Below are 22695 nucleotides of genomic sequence, written 5' to 3' on the forward strand. Positions count from 1 at the left end.
TTTTATAATCTGAAACGATTTGACGTTTTTCGAATTATAAAATATGAATCGTATTTTGCTTTCTTTTCTCACCCTTCTTCTTTCCCGTGTTCCCTTCGTTTTGATAAAACAGTTATTCGGATATGCAATCTTGGGCTTTGCTCTAACCAAGGCTATTGCCTTGTTTGCATTAATGATGGCCTTTTTTTTTATTCTATTTGTTTTCTATGTTTCTCCTTTTGAAAGGTGTAGTCCCTGAGGACGAGGCCCGTCCCAGAAATTGTGCGGGGAAGGAGAATCGGGCATGTGGGTCTCCTTTACTCATTCGGATTTTATAATCTGAAACGATTTGACGTTTTTCGAATTATAAAATATGAATCGTATTTTGCCCAGCTTTGTGCATATTTGATTCAAATTATTAGAATGGCATAATTTAAAATTGACAATAAAATTTATTAATTCAACAAAATCTATTAATTGAACACAGTTTCATAATACTTCTATATTAACATCATTGGATATAGATTTAGGAATACACTGAATTAATTTTATAATATCATTAATATGGATAAGTATTACTGTCAGTTGGCAAGGCAACAAGATCTAACTCAAAAACAAACACTTGGAATACCTCCCCTTTCATTATCACTTCTCTTATTTTTGTTGTTTTACGCTCTTGAATTATGTCGTTTACATTTTTCCTGTTTTATTCACGATGAACACCCCCCCCCCCCCCCCACCCCCCCCCCCCCCCCACATATAATCTGAACCGTCCCAGACTGTGGATGGTGGCATTACACAAAAGGTTTGGACAGTTTGTGGTGTGTTTAATGCATTTTTTGTCGGTTTACGCATTGTAAACATTTCTTTTGACTGTAGTTATAGCCTAGGATATATCAAATTATAAAGAGTCTTGCATGCTTCAACATATTCATTCCTCCTTCACTTATCATCCATTCTTTCATTTTCTTTCTAATTTTTTAGATAGGGGTGTTTTATGATATCATTGTCATTGTTGAGCGCTCATACGATCCCTGAAATTGCTTGGTAGTTTTTTTGCGGGGATCGTACGATGGTCAACATATACATTTGATATCAATCACGACACATTTGTTTGATTTTACTCTATTTTGGATTTAATAATTCGAAACTACCTACAATATAGTTCGGATTATAGAATCCGAACAAATGGTAATTTATTTATGGGTCTTGTTAACGAGTGCCCACGGGGCACTCTTTAAGCATGCTAAATAAAGTAATTATTCTTTTAAAATTTAAAAGTTTTCAATTTCCAATGAACTGATTACACAAACTTTTATAAAAAAAATTACTATTTAAGGTCCTTAACCAGTGCCCTGGGGGCACTAGTTAACATTTCCCTTTATTTATTTATTTTAAAAAAAGGACGCACGAGTAAAAGAATTTTTGATTCCATGAGATCTCTGAAAACCTTGGCATGATCAGTATCATATTGAGGATTGATAATTTTTGGTTTTTTATTCATGTATGAGGCAAGTGATTGAAACTTTCATAATCCAACAAAATTTTGTAGAGAACATATTCCACCAATGTATATGTGTGATTTGAAAATGAATGTTGAGAGAATTTTTAGTAATTTACTAATGAGAAATGATATTTGTATAATCATTTTACGATAATTCTTGGGATAACATTTTCTCTTATATTTACATTATGTTTTAACTTTTTATCTCTCTATTGTTTTAGTTTTCGTGTCAATATTTACTTTCTTTGTAAATCTATGGTTGTCTCATAAGTTGTCATACAAATGGTTGTTCAAATAACACACCTCTTAACCAATTATGGACACTTAATGGGAACAGTTAGAGGCTATAGATAGCCAAGTTAGTCACTTTTGCCGGTATTAGGGTCGTATGTTGTGGAGGTTTTTACGCCGAAACTATAGGGAGACACAACATGATTTAAATATAAAGATACGACTCTTGATAATAGTTTATAATGAGTATCTACTCCTTGCCTTACAAGCGATTTTGTAGGAATATGTTACATTCAATTTTAACATGGTATCATGACTTATCGATTCGGGTCACCCACCATTTATCCACGCACCAAGCCTAATAGTGTTGAGCGTGGGGGCATGGACGAATCTAGAAATTTTAATAAGTGTGGTCAAGAGCTCTATAAAAGAAAATTTATCTTGAAAATACAATGTATGAACCAAATCTAATACTCCCTCCATTCCTTTTTATTTGATGTTTTAGCTCTTAAGTTTTATTTCAAAATATTTGATGTTTTAGAATTGTTGGTATTGTTTGTCCAATTTTACCCTTGTCACAATTAATTGTGGGAAACAACAAACCGTTCACTTTTTAAAAGTGTCACCTTATACTTTTTCAATTGTAAACTCCCACCATTATTTTTTGGATGAAAAAATTGTATACTCCCACGTTCATTTTTTGGAAGTGTAAGTAATAAATGTATTGAAATTAGAATTGTATACTCCCACCGTTCATTTAAGAAGATTTGGAATTTTGAGAAGAAAAAAGCAAGGAGTAATCATGGCAGCCAAAAAATAAAATAAGGGTATTGTAGTCCAAATCTACAACTATTTTCATTCTTTAATGATTCCTTAATATGTGTGTAATCAGCTAAAACATCAAATAAAAAGGAATGGAGGGAGTAGTATTGAGCATGAGAGCATGAACTAATCTAGAAATTTTAATAAATCGGGTCAAGAATTCTATAAAAGAAAAATTTATCTTGAAAATACACGTTATTTTTATCAATGTAATGATTACAACATATTTTTTTACAAAATTACATTTTTTTTTTTTAGGTTTTTAAGTGATGCTCTTCGGACATTCATTATCATTTTAATTGGATTTATAGTTTGTTCTAGTGATATGAATAGACTACATGGGGACGATAATATCATAAATGTAGTCATATTGTATAAATATGTAGGTATTGGTTAACAATATAATAACCAAATAGGACAACTAACCCCACTGTTTCCATGTTGAATTTGTCTGGAGATGGTATATTGGAAAGACATGATTCTTGATAAGAGTTTATAAAAAAGAGATCTGCATAAATTGGTTTTGAAGGATGAAATGAACTTAATTTCAACATACATATATATTATAGATGATAAATGCGTAAGTGGTTAATTTTAGTTGTCCTTAAAATTATAATCATAGGTAAAATTATACTCCCTCCGTCTCACAATAATTGTCTCTTTACCCATTTTTCTTTTTCTCAAAATACTCCCTCCGGTCCTATTTACAAGAGAAAGTTGACTTTTTAGATACATTGAATATGTATCTAGTCAAGAATCTAAACCAAATACATAAATTATTTAATGTATCTAAAAAGTAAACTGTCTCTTGTAAATAGGACCGGATGGAGTAATTGTCATTTTAGAATACCAATGCAGCATTTATTGTTTTTTTCCATTATTATACTCTTATTTATTAAATTTCATCCAACTTAACTACTCCACTAACTACAATTAATAAGGGTGTTTTAGTAAATGATACTAATTTTACAATCAAAATCAACTCAATTAATCATTTCTTTAATAATCGTGCATAAACCTTAAACGACTATTATTTAGAGACGGAAGGAGTATTGAAAATGATGTACTGCTATTCAATTTCTTGACGTCTAAAAAGTCCGTCCTTGCCAACACAACTTATACTTTTTGAAGCACATGTTAGCAAAAAGAGATTGTAAAACAAAGAAAATGGAATACAGGGAAAATTATTATTGTGGAACTAGGGACTAAGAAGTTCAAACTTCAAAGAGATTGCTAACCCCCTCAAAAAGCTGGTTATGACAAAAATAAAAAGATAAAATTGAATTAGGCAATGAAAAGGATTTTGCCTTTTATTTAGGCTTTCGAGTTCTCTTTTTGTGCATTCTCAAAAAAGTTTTTCTTTAGGTTTATGAGCTCCCTTTTTGTGCATTCTCAAGAATTCTGTTGTTGCTCCCTTTGTACAGAACCTATTCTCAAGTACGATACCCAATGGCTTTTGACAACCTCCGTTGATAATCGGAATGTATATACTACTGCTCCCTCTGTTTCAAAATGAGTGTCGTTTTAGTCAAAAAAAATTGTTTCAAAATGAATGTCACTTTCGGTTTTCAATGCAATAATAACTTTTTCTTTTCAATTGTACCCTTCAATTGATACTATGTTACACTACTTCCAAAGTATTATTTTTTCTTTAATGAAAAACAAACCAATAGTTGATTAGGATAATTTGGTAAAATTGCTATGACATTTGACTACTTTATTCCATTCTTTAATCTGTGTGCAATTGGCTAAAGCGACACTCATTTTAAAACGGAGGGAGTACTAATTAGTGTCCTCGAACAGACCGGCTCTAGCATAGGTCGGGGGTGCGACAGGCTAGGGTTCAGACTTCTAGGGGGTCTAAAAAAAATTGTAAGAAGGGAGTGTATATAGTAAAACTTCATTTTATGTGGGTATATATATAAAAGGTATAAAAAGTTCCAACATACTTAAAATAATTTGAGGAAAAAAAATAGAAAAGATGACACCTAAGGTGAGACGGAGGGAAGTACTAATTATTAAATATGTTGATTAACTCTATTAAATTTAATAAAATTTTAATAAATAAATTCTACCAAAAGGAGTACTTATATTTGCTCCCGTCAAGGTTGAGGAGATATTTGATATCTTGAATCAATGTAGCATATTTATAGGGTTGGCTCCCTGAGAATGTAAACACTTCAACCAGAAGGATATCAACAAAAAAAAAAATTGAAGAAACTAAATTAGTCCATCTAAATTGACATTAGAGATAATCAAACATGCGATCTTGAGGAGGAGCACTCTCAGATCTCAAGTCAGTACCACCAGGCCAACCAAACCAACCCAAGTGGCCTGATAATCCTAAAGTTCATTTACCAAAGGAAAGCTCGGTAAGCCACCATATCATGCTCTAATGGGGTTACCAAGAGAGTTGCCATCAAAGTTGATAATCGTGGAGATATGACTAGTTGAATTCCACTGGATTCATCTATTTTGACAATTAGTATATTAAATACTAATTGTTTGTACAAAGAAAATTATTTAAAAATAATGTTATTTTAAAAGGTATACAGTATAACTTTAATTCATAAAATTAATTAATTTTATCTCCTTTACTTAGTCCAAATATAGAAAAAATAAAGTTAATTAACAAGTAAGGTTTTAATCTCGTTCTCTTCCATCTTCTTTTCACTTTTATTTTATACTTACTCAAATCTCAATTATAATCAAAAAAACATTTTTATACCAAATACATTAATAGTTCAATAAACCTAAAAAATGAAATGTTTTATATATTTTTTTTTGGTACAAATGAAATGTTTTACTCCCTCCATTTCAAAATGAGTGTCGCTTTAGCCAAAAAAATTTGTTTCAAAATGAATGTCACTTTCAGTTTCCAATGCAATAATAACTTTTTCTTTTCAATTGTACCCTCCAATTAATACTCACTACTTCCAAAATATTACTTTTAAAACTAACCAATAGTTAATAAGGATAATTTGGTAAAATAACCATTCTTTTTCTTTTAATCATTGTATTTCTTAATATGTGTGTAAACACCTAAAACGACACTCATTTTGAAACGGATGGAGTATATAATTAAGACAAAAAAGAGTATTATGTATGATAAACTCTTGGGTGGACACAGAGATTTGGACCCTCTATTTGATCACACGCACATAAAAAGGAAAAAATAGAAAAAAACAACAATTAAATAATCATTAATTTTCAAATGATTATATCATGTTCACTTTTTTGTGTGTGTGACAAAATAGAGCGTTCAAATTTTTGTGTCCACCCAAGAATTTTTCATTATGTATGAGGAGGGCGCCAATGACCTACTTTGTTGCTCATGTCTCTCTTCCAAGTTAAAATTATGTTCCACATGAGATTTACAACTTGGAATTTTTTTTTTTTTTTGGTTACATTTACAACTTGGAATTGAGTTGAGGGAGTAGTACTAAATGGATTTGCATCGTTTTGGGACATTGATCCAACCTAATTTAAATTGGGGAATTAGTCACTTTAGTCCCTGAATGGGGAACGATTCGTCAATTTAGTCCCTGAATGCAGATAAATTGCAAAATAGTCCCTGAATGTAGACTTTGTTAGTCAATTTAGTCCCTGAATGCAGACTCCGTTAGTCAATTTAGTCCCTGAATGTAGACTTCGTTAGTCACTTTAGTCCCTGAAATTGACCATGCAGGGACTGTTTTGCATATTATCTGCATTCAGGGACTAAATTGACGAATCGTTCCCCATTCAGGGACTAAAGTGACTAATTCCCCAATTTAAATTAGAAGCATTCAAGGACACACTTTACAGTTACTGTTACAGCAAAACCATGAAGCTGTCTGTCTGTCATCATGCAATGAAATATCAATCGCTATTCGATCCATTTAATTGGGGAGTCAAATTAACAACTTTGACCATATAGTTACCTCTTGACAAATCTAACGGCTGGAAGGGAACTATTTTCACTGTTTAACCCCTTGGTAGCTGGAGTTTTTCACTTTGTTATAGTTACTACTACTAGGGAATCAGGGTGTACCACAAAACCTACTCTGTCACCTAGATTCTTGCTACATTACTACTACTGTGCTGCTCATCTTATATAACTGGTCACAAACAACCATAAATATAAAAGCTTATCCAAAGGAATCAAATTGGATTATCCTTCCAAAAAAAATAGGTAATAATAATTTATGTGTGAATATGCAAATTAGTCATCAAAATTGTTAGTGTCATCAAATTAATTCTTGATTTTTAGGAATTTGTTAAAAGAAAATGCTAAAAAATGCATGCATTGTTTAAAGATACGAATAGAAATTTTATGTTGAAAAATTGTATTTTCAACTTTTTAGAAATCAAATAGTGTTGTTGTTTACCATGCAAAATGTCTGCTTTTAACTTCTTTAACCAATGTTCTAAGACATTTGTTAACATGACCATTAGTTAAAACATATGAGAAATTGTAAAATGTCAACTAAAGTGGTTCATATGTATATTTTTATCATTAGAGACTATGACGAGGCACGATAAATGAATGTATACATCCATCCCAATATAGTATGAGAGTCATTTGTAACTTTCTATCATTAAACACTATGATGTGATTAAGTTAAATGAATATGCATGTACCTCCAACACATTGATACTACATGATATCAATGTCATTTTATCAAAGACTAAAGATCTCTTTACCTTTGAGATTTAAATCTCTCATAGTTCAATTTGCCGAATACTTAAGTAGTCTTTTACATTGCACGTTGATCCTACATGATAACTTATTAAAGACCAATTTGCATGCATCGATCCTACATTTACAATTGTTAATGTAAGATCATGTGCAATATAACATGTTCATTTAACCAATCATGTCATAACTTTTAATGGTCAGAATTAACGGAGGGGTCATTTTGAATGACAAGTTATAATTTTAGGGATCTATTAGCCCATTCACGAAATTGAGGGGATTATTTTAACAAATACTTACAATTTCAATGTCCAAGTTGCATATTCACACAATAATTTTAAAATATATTTTCTAAATACTTAACAATCTGTGGGGCAGCATAATTGTCACATAATTTATTTCCAAACAATGTATATAAAAAGTATTCGTTGAGTAAGATCAGCCACTTAAATAATTTTTCATATATAAAATTGTCTTGGTTTCTTATTAGAGATAGAGTAGACTATAAAAAAAAAAATTATTAATTTGGTAGCCAAAGGTGCAAGAGCTTATGCTTCATATTCAATTGCACCTATTTGGATTTTGATCCAACAACATGTGGTCATTGCATTTGTACAATTCCTATAAAGAATTCAAGCATGAGTTTTGATAGATAATATAATGACATATTTTAAGGATTTAAGTTCGAATTACAAAATTATAGTAACATGAGTATTTCAAATTTGATAAGACAATTCATATTAGGAATGAACTATACGATTGAAGATGACTGCATTGAAGATTCTTTCATACAAATCATAATTATACTACGTAATACGTAGTTTTCACTTTTCATTGTTTTACTTTTAATCTTTTACCATGAATTCTCGGTGTATCTTCAATTATTTTTCATTATGGATCCCTTCACTTGTCTCAAAAAACAGAAGACAAATTATAAACAATGACAAGGTTAAGACAGAAGATAAAACAACATTAACCATTTTACTAGGACAAACATGCATGACTTGGGTTGTGTTCACTATTCCTTCAAATACATGCAGTGTGGACCCCCCTGTCCCCACACAAACCTTTCTGAACCGTTTGTTAATCCCTCACAAGAAGTACTCCTACTACACTAAACAAGTTCTCACCAAACACCAAAAACTTCAATGAATTTCCCAATAAACCCTCAACTTCAATGTGAACACAACTTCACTGATTACCTGTGAATTGAATGGAAGAAGCAAATTTTGCTATCTCTTGAGGTAGAAACTGATGTGGACCAGTTCTTCCTCCACCACTCACACCAAGAAAATCTCTTGTCAAATTACTATGTTGTACTTGATCCATAGAGTTTGAACCAGAACCAGAACCAGAACCACCATGGTGCATAATATTCAATTTTCCTTGTTGATCACTTTGTGGTCCATGCATAAAAAATTGATCAAAACTACTATTTGAGCTATAATTAGCAGCTGCACCTGCACTACTATTTCCCAACATAGCTGAACTAGTAGAAGAAGAAGGTGATGTCATTACACCAAAACTAGAACTAAAAATGGAAGGGTTGTTATTATTATCATTACTAGTATTGCTTCTAGTTGAACCCATTTGAGCTGCTTTTTGCAGAAGAGCAGTAGCTGACATTGGTGTAGCAGAAACAGTAACAGAACCGGAAGAAGCAGGCTTTGATAGAGAAAGATTTGCAGCAGATGTTGAATTTGAAGCAGGTACACCAAACATTGATGATGAAGAAGAACAAATCAAGGCATTATTATTATTAGTAGTAGCATTTCCCATTTGAACTATCTCAGATAAACCAGAAGAACCAAAAAGGGAATTAGAACTTTGTCCCATTTCATGATTCCCTTGGTTTAACCAAAGTGATAAACTTGGCCTTTGTTGCTCCATAATCATAGAGTTGTTGTTTCCAATTCCATTGAAATCTACTTGATGATATCCATGTGAACCAAATTGTGGATGTGGAATTCCACCAATATTTTGAAGTATTCCATGTGATAAACCATGTTGTGAATGTGAATGTGAATGTGAATGTGGATTCATCATAGCACTACCTTCTTCATTCTTAAAATTTAGATTTGTTGTTGTAACTGAAGTTACTCTTGCACTCTCTTCTGCCAATGCATCACAAAAAGCTCTGTGTGTAATGAAACTATCCTTTCTGTTCAAAATATATCAACAAAAAAACAGACATTAAAACTTAATTAAAACTTAAAACCAGACACATAAAAATATAATCCATTAAAGAAAGCATTAAATTCAAAACCTAACACAACATACATGATTGAAAAAACCTCGTACATGTCACAAATATGAATATGAATAAATTAAAGAAGCATTTATTGATTTATCACAGAAACAAAAGATTGGTGAATAAAAGGAGAGTATATTAAATATTATACCTTGAGAAGAGGGTGCCACAGTCACATTTGTATTCTCTTGTACCACATGTTTTTGTATGAGCTTTCCAATCAGATTGGACTGCATATTTTTTGGAACATTTTTCACATTTCCACTTCTTTTCACCGTGCTTTCTACTAAAGTGCTTTTTTATACCTGTGAGATCACCAAGTGCTCTTGAAGGGTCATGGTGGACACAAGTCTTCTCTGGACAGATGTAAACTTTCTTCTTAATAACATCTTTGTTGGATCTCTGTCTTAGCTTCCATGGAAGGTTGTGACCTCTTCTATGTAGTTGAAGGTTTTGATCTCTTTGGAACCCTTTGTTGCATATTTCACAGATGAATCTGTTTGTTGCCATGAGTGTCTTTGGTGAGAGAGCAATAACCTCGGCATCTGGATCTGTATAGTCAAATTAATTTCCATTACCAATTTGAAATATTTGAAAAAGTTACAAATTCAAAATCATAGAAAAAATAAAGGAAGAAACAAAACTTATGTAATCATGAATGAATATACCTGGTGTTCCTGGAAGATTTCTCTTCTTCTTGGGGACAGAAGGAGCATTAGGTTTAGGGTTAGGGTTTGTGTTTTGCTCTTGAGTACTAAACCCACCAAGTGAAGTGGATAGTGAAAAAGGGTCACCAGGAATCATTTGCATATCGGAAAAAAGTGATAAGAAACTATATAGTAATGCCAAGAAAGTGAAAGAGAAGAAGAACAAAACCACTAACTTTCAAAGGTTTTTATTAGTTTCAGTCAGTACAAGGAAGAAAACAATGGTTTAAGATTAGCAAAAGCCAAGAAAGTGAACATAAATTCTTTTGGATGGTACCAAAAATTCTTTAAAGAGAGAGTTGTTGGCTACTTGGCTTTGAGTGTATCGTTCAGCCAAAAGACAAGAAAAATCCATAAACCAAACTTGAATGAAACCAAAAATATTTAAAGCCTGAAAAAGAAAACTATATAAACTAATGCAAGAAGTTCAAACTTGTGATGTATGCTTTCTTGTTTGTTTGATTTTCATTTTCTACACGAAGATAAAACCAAAAGCATAGATAGCTATATAACCATAATATAACATTATTACTATTCTCTTTTTTTCTATGTCTTGGCTCTCTCTTGCTGTTTTGGTCTTTGGAGTAGTCTCTTTCTCATTTTATTATTTACTTGTATCTTCAAAGAAGGTGAGCCATATAATATTTAGATGGACCCACCATAAGCACATTTCACACGCACATACATTGATATTCTCTCTCTTTCATAGTCATACACGACATACAAAACCAGACACAAGTCACACGCACAATGTTGTGGAATAGTGTGTCTTGTGTTTGTGCCTTTGTTTTTCCTTTTTGTTTTTGCCTAGTGAAACCAGATATTTGAATGTGTTGTGTCTTTGTAGAATGTAATAACAATAGTTTTTTTAGCACAAACTCCAATTATTAATTCACTTAAAAAGCTGGTTTATTTTTTTTGAAAAGGCTATTGAAGTACTACTATACCTTTTCATATGTAGAAGTGAATAAAATAAAATATTCTGATTAAAATCTCGAGAGCTAGAATATAGTAGTACTAGTACTGGTGGACTATTAGATATAGTGGAAGTAGATTCCCTATTCTATATATAACTTTACCACTCATTTAAGTGTATCTCGATCGCCCGATCTCAAATCAATGATATATTATTATATTTATTCAATATGTAATTTGAATGGTCCGATATCAAATCAATTGTTGAGTTCATTTGAAGTTAAATTACTGAAGATATAATTTGAATCGCTTAATCTCTAATTAATTATGTTGTGTAACTTAGTCGGGAATCCATCTTCTAAATTTAGTGCATATTAAAATCAAGATGAGGTTGACAATATCATTATGACACTGTGTTTTTGTTGAAATAATACACGTAACAATTACAAAATTATGGTGGTTTATCGTCATTTCGTTAAAAGAGCAGTGCTAAAGATCCCGAATGAATATGTCGTGAAAATTCAAGATGGCATATGTTTATAGCATGTATTGGTCAACAGTCCGGATTTGGTGGAATAAAGGAGGTAGTGGTGTCAATTTTTTTTTTGTATCAACTAGCTACATTTATCGGGATAAATTCTTTATAATTTTTTCGGGAACTTTATCATTTCCGTCGTTAAAATTACTGCAAATTCAATTATTAAGATAATACTAATAGGGAGGGTTGTGTTGTGCTTGACTAATATAGTAGTGCATGCAGCTTGATAGGAAGTCAAGGTTAAAGAAACAAAAAAAAAAAACAATAAGAAAAAGATGATGATAAAGAAGAGTAACAGAGAAAAGTGGTTTACCTTTATTAGATTCTTTTATCAGGTGTAGAATGATTAAGCCATAATTACAGTGATGAGAGAAAATATCCTTTTTTTAGCATGCTCGAGATTAAATCAAAGGTGAGATCAGAGTCACAGACAACACGGACACTGATGAGATGTACTCCCTCCGGTCACTATTATAAGCAAAAGTTCATTTTTTAGATTCATTCAATAAATAATGTATGTAGTCCATATATAGATCACATACATCATTTATTGAATGAACCTAAAAAATCAACTTTTGCTTATAATAGTGACCGGAGGGAGTATAATATATTAATGTGGGGCCCATTTTTAATGTGGGCCTATTGGAGGGTTTCCCTATGCAAGGTGATAGGACCGTCCGTGATACCTCTGTCTTTGTCAGGGGTCATGGTGTGGGACCCAAAATATTGGACCATAGTGGGGACCGTTGATGCAATGCACCATCCTTCTCCTAAAAAGAACGAGTGATCAATACCTCTGCCTTAGGTCACAGTGGCCTTACAGGTACAACTTCATGAGAAGTCACAAGAAAAGCTACTCCCTCCGTCCCAATTTAATTGACCTACTTTGGTTTTTCACACAGATTAAGAAAAGTGTATAAATAAAGGGGAAAGTGAAATATATTGTATTGAGAATGATAAAAGTAGTATTATTTAGTGTTATATTGTATTGGGAATGATGAAAGTTGTATTGAAAATTGAAATGAGTCAGTTATTTTGGGACACTTTTTTTTAGAAAATGGGTCAGTTATTCCGGGACGGAGGGAGTATATATTAGGTTTTTTTTTATTTTAATTTCATGCAAAAATAAACTATCATCACTAGAGTAATAATGTCTGAATTTTATGAAGCATGTGGTTGAAGAGTAAATACTCTATCTCGCTGTGTATATAAAGGACATTGATGTGTGGAAATGGACTGCTTATAGTTGAAAGTTCTAGCAATTGAAAGTTCCACCATTATAGATGAAGACAACTCATGTTGTGTAATCATCAAACATATTCAAAATTGTGTTTGATTGTCATGTTGAGTGTTTGTGCTTTTGTTCTAGGGTGATAAAACTATTGATTTTGATGGATTAATTTTGTAAAATTGATTGAAACAAAGAAGTTAGGATGTAAATTAATTTATGCTAACATACAATGTAAAAGTGGATTGAATAAAAAAAATCATGTGAGAAATCAATCTAGGGACAAAAACTTCAAATTCTAACATAAAATTAAACTTAAGAGCAGTTAAATTTATGATGAGTTTGACAACTATGATGAGTCAAAACTATATATTTTTGGAACTCAACAAAATTACAGTGACACTGTGATTCATCAAATCGTCTTCAAATCTATAAGCATAAACTAATTCTATATGCAAAATGAATTCTATTGAAGGATGTCTAAACACATCAAAATAAATTCTACTTGTATGAAATCAATTTGGGTTCCTTAGCTAATGATTAATGTCCATGACTACAATTGTAGGGTCTCGTGGAGGTAGAGAATTCATATTTGTGTATAAAAGAACATTTGTCGTGAATTGTTATTCTCTTAAATAGAAATTATTATCTCCAAGATATTTTGTGTAAAATAAATATTCTTCTTATCGAGCATCGGGCCGGTGGTGGTGGTACCTTTCGGGGATGAGTCTAACGTTTGGCAAGGAGGATTCTCACAAAATTTAGACAACAGCTAAGTTCTTATGACGAGAAGGAGTTTATTCTTTGCAATTTGCTTGGGATAAAGGTTATAGATATGTTACGGTTGAATCAACCTTAGCAGTGTATGTTGATCTCATCATAAGGGGTGTCAACCGAGGGAGAGGATCCTCTCCAGTGCAGTTTTTGTCCTGTGAGATCTCAACCCCATATTTTCCTTGTAATCAATGCAGTTTTAATAATTAAAAATAAATTAATGGTGTGGATGTACACTGGACATACTCCAGTGAAAACTTCACAGGAGAGAATCCATACCCGTCAACCGACTCATCCTTGTGTTATTGTTTCTCTCATTAATTGCCTTAAGAGTAGGGATTGAAACAAATTTATCACTTACATTTTAGTCGGACAAACCAGATTGTTGACTGGCATGCGAGATATCTCTCACTACCTACAAGCACCCACCGTTTTTTTCATCCTTTTTGCGGGTTGGTTGTTTCAACATCTTATAACAAAACTATGTTGATGTTTTCTTTATTCATCATATCCGTTTGTAATTTGACCTAAGGGTTCCGTCCTAAGCAACAAACTTATTTTTTCTCCCTTTTTTGTTATATTTTCACCCTTATTCATTACTTGTTTATGATTAAAAAAAAAAAAAGAGGTTTAAAAAACATTATTAATTTTTCCTTGACAAAAAATTGATTTTTTTTCTTTCTTTTTGTTACTAAAAGTTTCACAATCGCATCAAGTATACTGTTGCGAGCAACAAACTAAGCAAAGCCAGCCCAGCAATGTCAAGCTTTATGGAGTAACATCATCATCCTGATGACAAAACAATCTATACGATCCTATTCTCAGACAATGATTCGTGCCACTCTAACAAGTACTACTCTTACATACATAGTATTAATTTATGAGCTCTGTTATTTTCTTATTCTTTTTTTTTTTTTCATTTGAAAAGTCGTAGAGTTGTTTCTTTCACTCATGCTTAATTTTTTTTTTTTTTTATACAAGTTCACTCATATCTATCTAGTGCTGAACAACAATAATATATTATTGTACAAGGACCCTACACAAGAAATTTGCACATGATATATGTAAGCGAATCGATTAATTTGTTGAAAAAGAAAAGAATGAACAAGATTCAAATAGGTCAATTATTAAAGAGTCATCACTGTTTCACTCACTATTGAAAGGAATTAATTCCACAATTATAGAAAAATCTGAGAAAACAAATAAAAAATGTGTACATCTTAAAAGGAAAACCCCTAACTAAACACGATAGGTTTGGGGATTACTTGAGTGACAAGGACACCCCACCTTACAATCACACTCATATAATTAATGAATGAGTTGATAATCTCACAAAGCAAATAGACAATCATTTAACCATCTCTTTCTTTTCTTGGGATAAAATTCTTATTTCATCCAAATCCACTTTCAAAATGAGATATCCTATTTTTAGGTACAATATATACCCAATATTTATAACGAAATTACATTTTTAGAATAAAAAAAATCTATAAATCTATCGGACTAATGCATCACTAGTATAATTTGATGTATTACACATACATACGCATCTAAGTAGGATTTACACATTTGGTAAAAAAAAAAGTAGGATTTACACATTCCTTAAAAAAAAAATGTAGGATTTACCCATGTTAATTCTGAATAGAACTGTTGACGTCATTCATGATTTTTCCTCTTTTATCATGTTCACTTATAGGAATTGTGTTGTCTTTTCTAGAAACTTTTAAATTTTTTCTTTTCTTATGAGTTTGTTCATTTGTTGGGGCTTACTTACTTTTTTTATTAACAATAACACTATTTGAGTTTAATTTACATGCAAAGGATGGTGTAAAAAGAAAGTATACATACGCTTGATCAGATTTTATCATGTGTGATAATATGTTATTTTAAAATACTTACACAAAAATTTAAATAATGATATTTGATTGGAGATCTATATATAAGTATTTTATAATGTGATCATGAGTGCATAAATTAATTAGTCGGTTTAAATTAACAATAACTATGAGCGATACTTACCCACAATGGATCATAAGTCAATTTAAATTATCAATAACTATTTAAGTAATCCAGTAATCTCCAAATTATCTACTCTATTTACGTTGGTCTGGCGGTATTGGAATGAGATCTGAGAGTTTGCTCCATTTTATTTTTCAAGTTAAATACATGGGACTAACTCAAGATGCATTTTTATTTTTTAAGGATTTTGGAACTCAAGATGTATATATACCATTAGTAGTCCACGTGATTACAATTATTATTTTGAACTTTGAAAATTTATATATATTCGATTTCCTCCTAGTCATAACCCTTTCGGTCTATTTCCAACAACCTTACGTGTCATGTGTAAACAAATATTGTCATCACAAGTAAACAATATTTGCCTTTTTTAATTTCTACTCAACTAACCACAACTACTACTATAGGTTAATTTGAGGACTACTATTACATGGAGTGCACCAACTCATGCATGTGTCGAATTTTCTTCTATAAATGGTTGTTTACGCATCGATCAACTTGGTCCATATATATAAGCATAGACTAGCTACTTGTGACTTTTAATGCAATGGTTTAGATGAGGAGAGGGTGAGCCTTTACCGTCCTATCCTATTATAAGCATAAACCTACGTGTTTTTAATTTATCATGCAATAAGTAATAGAAGGACCATGCTACGTTATTATAAATTCAAATGCTTAAAGAATGAATAAGATCATATATATACGATATAGCCAGTTCAAGTATAGTGCTTATAAGTTATAAATTTGACAAAATCCCAGCCATTGTTAATTACTTAGATTTCTAAGTTATTACCTCATTTGGTTTAGTTAATTAGTTGTGGTAATTATTATTATTATTATTTATTATTAAAGAAAAAAATAAATAGTGTATTCCAACTGTGTCTCATACATATTTTTTATACGGCTTTTCCTTCTTAGAGGATAGTCAAACTCCAGATTAATAGAGGTCAATTTTTGAGTGTTTAAGGTTTAAGGTTAACATTAAAAAAAAATACATAATACTGACAAAGCTTTTTCCACCAAGTTGAAATTATTGCTTTTTTTTTGTCAAGAAAGTATTGCTTTTGATACTAGAGAAATTAAGAATTTCAAAATTGCAACTAACCTCAAGTATTAAAGATTTACCAAGTGATTAAGCTTGTATCAGCTCGGTGGCCTTAAGCTAGTTATAGTAGAATTAGTAAGGAACAAAAGTAGGTGAAAACTAGCAATACAATTATTTATTACATGTGTAGGATTAGAGTATAAACTATTGTAGGCGTGGGGACCAACCGATTTTACAATATTGTATTGGACATTATTGCTCTTTTGGCCCTAACATTATAGTTTAATTTTTTGAAATTAAATAAAATAAAGGAAAACTCAATGTTTAATAATGTTATAAAAATATTAGACAACTCAACTGCTTCTGGATTCTTGCATTTGGAGCATCCCTTCCAATTTATATTTTTTTTAAAACTACTTGTTGCAATCTATATTATTTATTGCTTCATCCTCATTTTGGTATCCAATGATAAATTCTTCTGGTTACTGATCAGTATCCCACATCGACAAACATTCAAAGGGCCATGTGCAAATTAATAATTGAATAATTTGATATTGTTAAAATAAAAACATAATGACAAAAAAAAAGACAAAAGAAGATAATGTTAAAAAAAATTCTTATTCGATTTCTTAAGGTTCTTTACTTCTTTATGTGAAATAATATTTTTACATGTTAGTTTTATATACGAATTAACTTTGAAAAGTTGAAATCTAATTTGGTTTGCATGTAGGCCCAGGGAAAGGAATGAATCTCATACCACATCAAAAAATAAAATAAAATAAAAATTTTTAGTGCATTGAGAAAAAGACATCCCTCATATAAATCTACCATTCTTCTTTCAAAAAAAAAATAAAATAAATCTACCATTCTTGTTTAAAACTTGTATATGATAATTATTTTCAATGTGTACAATGTGGTCTTTGCTTGCTAATTTAAACAGCTTAATCTCCTGGATTTCATCTCCAAATCAAACTTTAATAATGTGCGTTTTGTTATCAAAAAACGTATTTTGGTGCTAGATTTTCAAAGACTAATTAGCTATATGGTTCAGCAAGGATTATACCAAGTCTACGTCAAACTTAGATCAAATCATATTCTTTATAATAGAAAAGGCCCAGACTTACGATCAATATAGACTAATTGCCCGTTTGGAATGGCGTCCAAAAGACTTCAAATGCACGAATAGACATAAGCTTGGAAATCTAACTTGACGCAAGAAATCAGGTACAAACACAAATCCAAACCCTAAGTAACTAAAAAGATCATGTCTAACAAACCGATTTATAGGAATAAGATGTTTTAGACAAATTCTTATGTACTTTGAAATTTGGTTTGATAATCGTACCTTGTAGACAAAACTCATTTAAAATTTAGTTTCATTTTCAAATAAATTAATGCAAAAATATAACATGACTTTTATAATTGAATGATGGGTACATGTTCAACCAAACTTCAAGAGTACCATTGTGTACACTACTTTTAAAGATTTAAGCATATTGATCTATAAAAAAGACTTGAGTTTATAAATTTATGAAGTGATAGATTTTAAAAGCTTTATCATGCAGCAAATTTTGCCTTCTTTAACCTATTAATTAGTACTTTAGTTTACTTTGAGATATAGATCAAATGACGAATTTTTAAACAGGTTCCATATATATACGACAACAAATGACGCCTTATTAAAGTACCAGATGCACTTGATGTAAGAGGAATTGCATCTGAGGTACCAAATCCAAATGTATTCAATTTTTCATGCCAAGTAACATAATTAACTTGAGGTACCACCAAATGCATTCAATGTTGAACATCGAGTTTTTATGAATTCTACGAATTATTTCTTATGATGCATAATCTGCATTTTGCACAATTCAGCAAATATTCGATGATAAATTATTTCTTATATAATGTTTTATTGAGTAAATCATTCAATTGGTCTTGTTTTGTAAGTTATTCTTAAATTAGTCCCCAATTCTATTAATATTTCAAACTAATCCCTGTTTTTATCAAAAGTTTTTCAATTAGGTCCCTCATCATGTGACAAAAACATAAAGACAATGACTTAATTGAGAAATGTTTGACAAAGACAGAGTGTAATTTAAAATATTAATTAATAGAGTAGTGGACTAATTTAAGAAAGACTTACAAAGACAAAGACCAATTTTATGGTGACTAATTTTTTTATTATTTTATGTTATTTCTTTTATATTGAATGACTAAAGGGTTTCGGTATTAATATTTTCACGTTTGTTTCAGGTTTTAACAAATAGTTGTTTGTGTTTTGGTACGTAATATTTGAACTAGTTTTGAATTTAGTTCGTTTGAACTTTACTCTACAATTTAAGAATGGAGGGACCGTGAACATTTGACTGGAGGGAGGCCAGCGACAATCTCCCTTTCAATATTTTTTTATAGGCTAAAATATGGTATTGGTCCCTGCAAAATAGGTCAGTTTTGGTTTTAGTCCCTGCAAAATTTTTTTATGGTTTTTGGTCCCTGCAAAAATAGGCCAGTTTTGGTTTTAGTCCCTGCAAATTTTTTTTATAGTTTTTTTGGTCTCTGCAAAAATAGGCCAGTTTTAGTTTTAGTTTTAGTCCCTGCAAAATTTTTTTATAGTTTTTGGTCCCTGCAAAAATTTTTGTTTTTTGAAAATAGTCCCTGACCCCAATTATGTGATGATTTGTCACTTTTGTGCAAATGTGACATATGTGCTTACTTAATAAAAAGAATATTATTTTTTATAATTTATATAACAATAATTATTTTTTAATTAAAAAAAATAATAAAACAGATACAATAATTATTTTTTAATTTATAAAAGTGACAAATCATCACATAAATGGGGTTAGGGACTATTTCCAAAAATAAAATTTTTTGCAGGGACCAAAAACTATAAAAAATATTTGCAGGGACTAAAACCAAAACTGGCCTATTTTTGCAGGGACCAAAAACTATAAAAAAAAATTGCAGGGACTAAAACCAAAACTGACCTATTTTGCAGGGACCAATACCATATTTAAGCCTTTTTTATAATATAACTGCCCTGCTGATAAAAAAGTTGCGTGACTCCTTAAAAAAAAAAAAAAAAAAAAGTTGCGTGACTGTGATTTCACAGCACACACTTTTCACATTAGAGAATTCCATCATATTTAATCTTTGGGGTTTCCATGTCGACAAAATCTGATGGTGGATTTTGCCACGTTTATTAGTGAAATTTTTTGGTGTAAACCGGGTATCCTCCGCGCTCGCAGTTGCAGAGACTAATCTCTCGAGTCTTGTGAGACCTAAATGAGTGGCAAACTCTCCCTAAGAATTTTACCGCTACTGCATGCCCTGGATTCGAACAGGATCTTAGTTAACTTGAAGGAGACTCGTGTCATCTCGCCTAAGAAGTTGACATAACAAAATTTTGCTTACTTAGTAGCATATATTGAGATCTTCATCCATTGAACATGATATGTATATCTTCAACTTTGCATTCATCCTTCTTCAACCCATAAACTCAGAAATTCTTCAACCCAATAAAATCATCTCTTTAAATTCTCCATTGTCCACCACTCTTAAGTCTTAACCTTATTGATATGAAATTTCAAGAGGGAAAAAAGAAACAGATGGCAAGAACTGTGGGAAGTGGGGCTTCTTCATGGACTATAATGGCTCAATGATTGATTCAAATACAGAAATCAAAGGCATATTGTAAGACAGTGATGTCAAAACAGTCTGTCCATTAAGTTGATTATTGTAATTGATTAATTCCAACAAGAAGAAGTCAAATAACAGAATCATGTCGGTCTTATTATGTCTCTTTAGCTTGATTTCATGCATGTTATATTTCTTGTAGTTTTGTGGAATAGAACTATATGCTGTTGGTATAGTAGGAATAACGCCAAATACTAGCAACATTTTAGACCATCCCCATCTTTCTTTTTAAAAGGAATGGCTCCATTATTTTTATTTTTTTAATGTGATGAATCTCATGAATGGTATACATATGGTAAGTTATAAAGTTATTATAAGTTTTCTGTTTGTAATTTGCCCAAAAGATGAAACCTCTTTGGAGACTGTTAACTTTAATTCGTTGTTACTATAGGGGGGAAAAGAAGTAAAAGTGCATCCTTGTCCTTCTATTCGTAAACAAAAATAAACTTCAACCCAATTAGACCAATCCAAAAGCGCTTAAATGAGATGACACGGGTCTCTTCTACTTTAAACAAGGTCCTGGGTTCGAATTTATCATTAGGCATGCAAAAGTGTTAAAACTCTTTAAAAGAGTTTGCCGGCCATTTATGTCCCACAAGGCTCGATGGATTAGTCTTTGCAATTGCGCGCGTGGATGATACCCGGATTATAAAGATAAAAATATAACTTGAATGGACATTTCATCTTATTTTAAATCTATTTATATAAGTATATCTTTCTGTATCCTACTCCAAGTAGACTATGACCAGACCAGAATATGGTACATTAGCATCTCAATTAACTCTGACACAAGTAACTCCTCACTTTTTAATAAGGGGAATTAGTCACTTTAGTCCCTGAATCGAAAGGGATTCATCACTTTAGTCCCTGAATGCAGATAAATTGCAAAATAGTCCCTGAATATAAACTTTGTTAGTCAATTTAGTCCCTGAATGCAAACTTCGTTAGTCAATTTAGTCCCTGAATGTAGACTCCGTTAGTCACTTTAGTCCCTGAAATTGACCATGCAGGGACTGTTTTGCAATTTCTCTTCATTCAAGGACTAAAGTGACGAATCATCTCCCATTCAGGGACTAAAGTGACTAATTCCCCTTTTAATAATTCAACTTGGGATGGGATCCTGTATATTCCTTCCAAGTAGTGAAATCCACTCGTTTTGCCAAGAAAGCCCCACATTCAAGATTCACATTTCAAGTTGAGCAAGATTCATATCATGTCAATCAAAAACCACACTAGTTTCTACTATCTCCATGGCTTTTTATTAACACTCTTTTGAGAGTGGAAAGGGTATTTATACAAAGGGTCGGAAGAAGTATTATTTATTCACACCCGCTTTCAAACAATTTTTCTTCATCTATTAAACAAAAGGGGATTCAGAAAAATAATTAATAAGACAATGATATAGTTGACAAAAAAAGTAGTTAATTCAACATTGAAATTTAAACACAATAGATAAATATAAACAGATATCTTCTAAAAAAATTACTAACGATTAAATGAAATGGAAGTAGTACATCAAAACGCTACTTTGGTTTTCTTTTGAGAAAATGAAACTGAATGGAATATTTGTTAGGACTTAGACCCATGAGGAGAGTTCAATCTAAAAGATTAGTCTAATAGATGGGAGAGTCTCATGGTGACGACGGCTTTCACTATATCGGTACTGATCTGATGGCAGCCCTTTCCTTTTTTTGGCGGCTTCCCTGACCTATTAGTATTCAGTGGAGCACTTTAATCCAGCTTATACGTAGCCATTTATATGCTCTAAGTCTAACTCTCAATGAAAACACTGGTCCAATATGTGTGAGAGCCTCATGGTTTGAGTACCACATCAAGCACTTTTATTAATTAATGTGGAACTCCTAACAATATTGCACGAAGTTAACAAGAAGGTATATTTCTTAGAAGCATCTCCAAGGCACTACCCTTGACTTTGCTTCGAAAAATGCTATATAGAAAAGTTGAACTAGGCTCATCATGCACATGTAATTTTATACAAGTGTTAGTAGGTAGAGTGATGCATGCTTTTTTAAAATTGATAAGTATAAAGACTGAAGTTGTGGTAATCACAACTCAGTTTCTCTGCTCCAGCTTAATATTTAATATTAACTAGCTAGCTCAGTTGATTTAGGTTAAGGTGTCAATCCTTGACCATGTATTTGTTTTTCAATTTCAACAACACTATCTCATAATTTTAAAACACATTAACAACGTCTTCATAGACGTGCATTTAGTTTGCATATGTTGGGTTTGGTTCGTGACTTGGAGTGACTACTATGAGTATGACTGTGGATCAAGAGTATTGCAT

The 22695-nt window shown here is 31.5% G+C and overlaps 1 protein-coding gene across 1 annotated transcript; it reads right to left on the minus strand.

The window, feature by feature from the left end:
- Window positions 1–8086: 8086 nt before the first annotated feature.
- On the minus strand, window positions 8087–10746 carry LOC146956065 (zinc finger protein JACKDAW-like). The gene is made up of 3 exons (XM_085726150.1): window positions 10134–10746; window positions 9617–10016; window positions 8087–9375 (listed from the first exon to the last, which is right to left on the minus strand). Exons 1-3 carry the CDS (start codon window positions 10273–10275, stop codon window positions 8406–8408), a joined length of 1512 nt encoding a protein of 503 aa, XP_085582276.1. The 5' UTR covers window positions 10276–10746; the 3' UTR covers window positions 8087–8405.
- Window positions 10747–22695: the final 11949 nt, after the last annotated feature.

Source organism: Medicago sativa, chromosome 1 (assembly GCF_051527215.1).
Source record: "Medicago sativa cultivar Bolivia chromosome 1, Bolivia_mono, whole genome shotgun sequence".
In the NCBI taxonomy this organism is placed as follows: Eukaryota; Viridiplantae; Streptophyta; class Magnoliopsida; order Fabales; family Fabaceae; genus Medicago; species Medicago sativa.

Coding starts and splice junctions, on each gene's coding strand:
- LOC146956065 (XM_085726150.1), bottom strand. CDS start 10,275: ATGCAAATGATTCCTGGTGACCCTTTTTCACTATCCACTTCACTTGGT. Junction 10,017..10,133: donor AAATCTTCCAGGAACACCAG/GTATATTCATTC, acceptor TTGACTATACAG/ATCCAGATGCCGAGGTTATT. Junction 9,376..9,616: donor TGTGGCACCCTCTTCTCAAG/GTATAATATTTA, acceptor TATTTTGAACAG/AAAGGATAGTTTCATTACAC.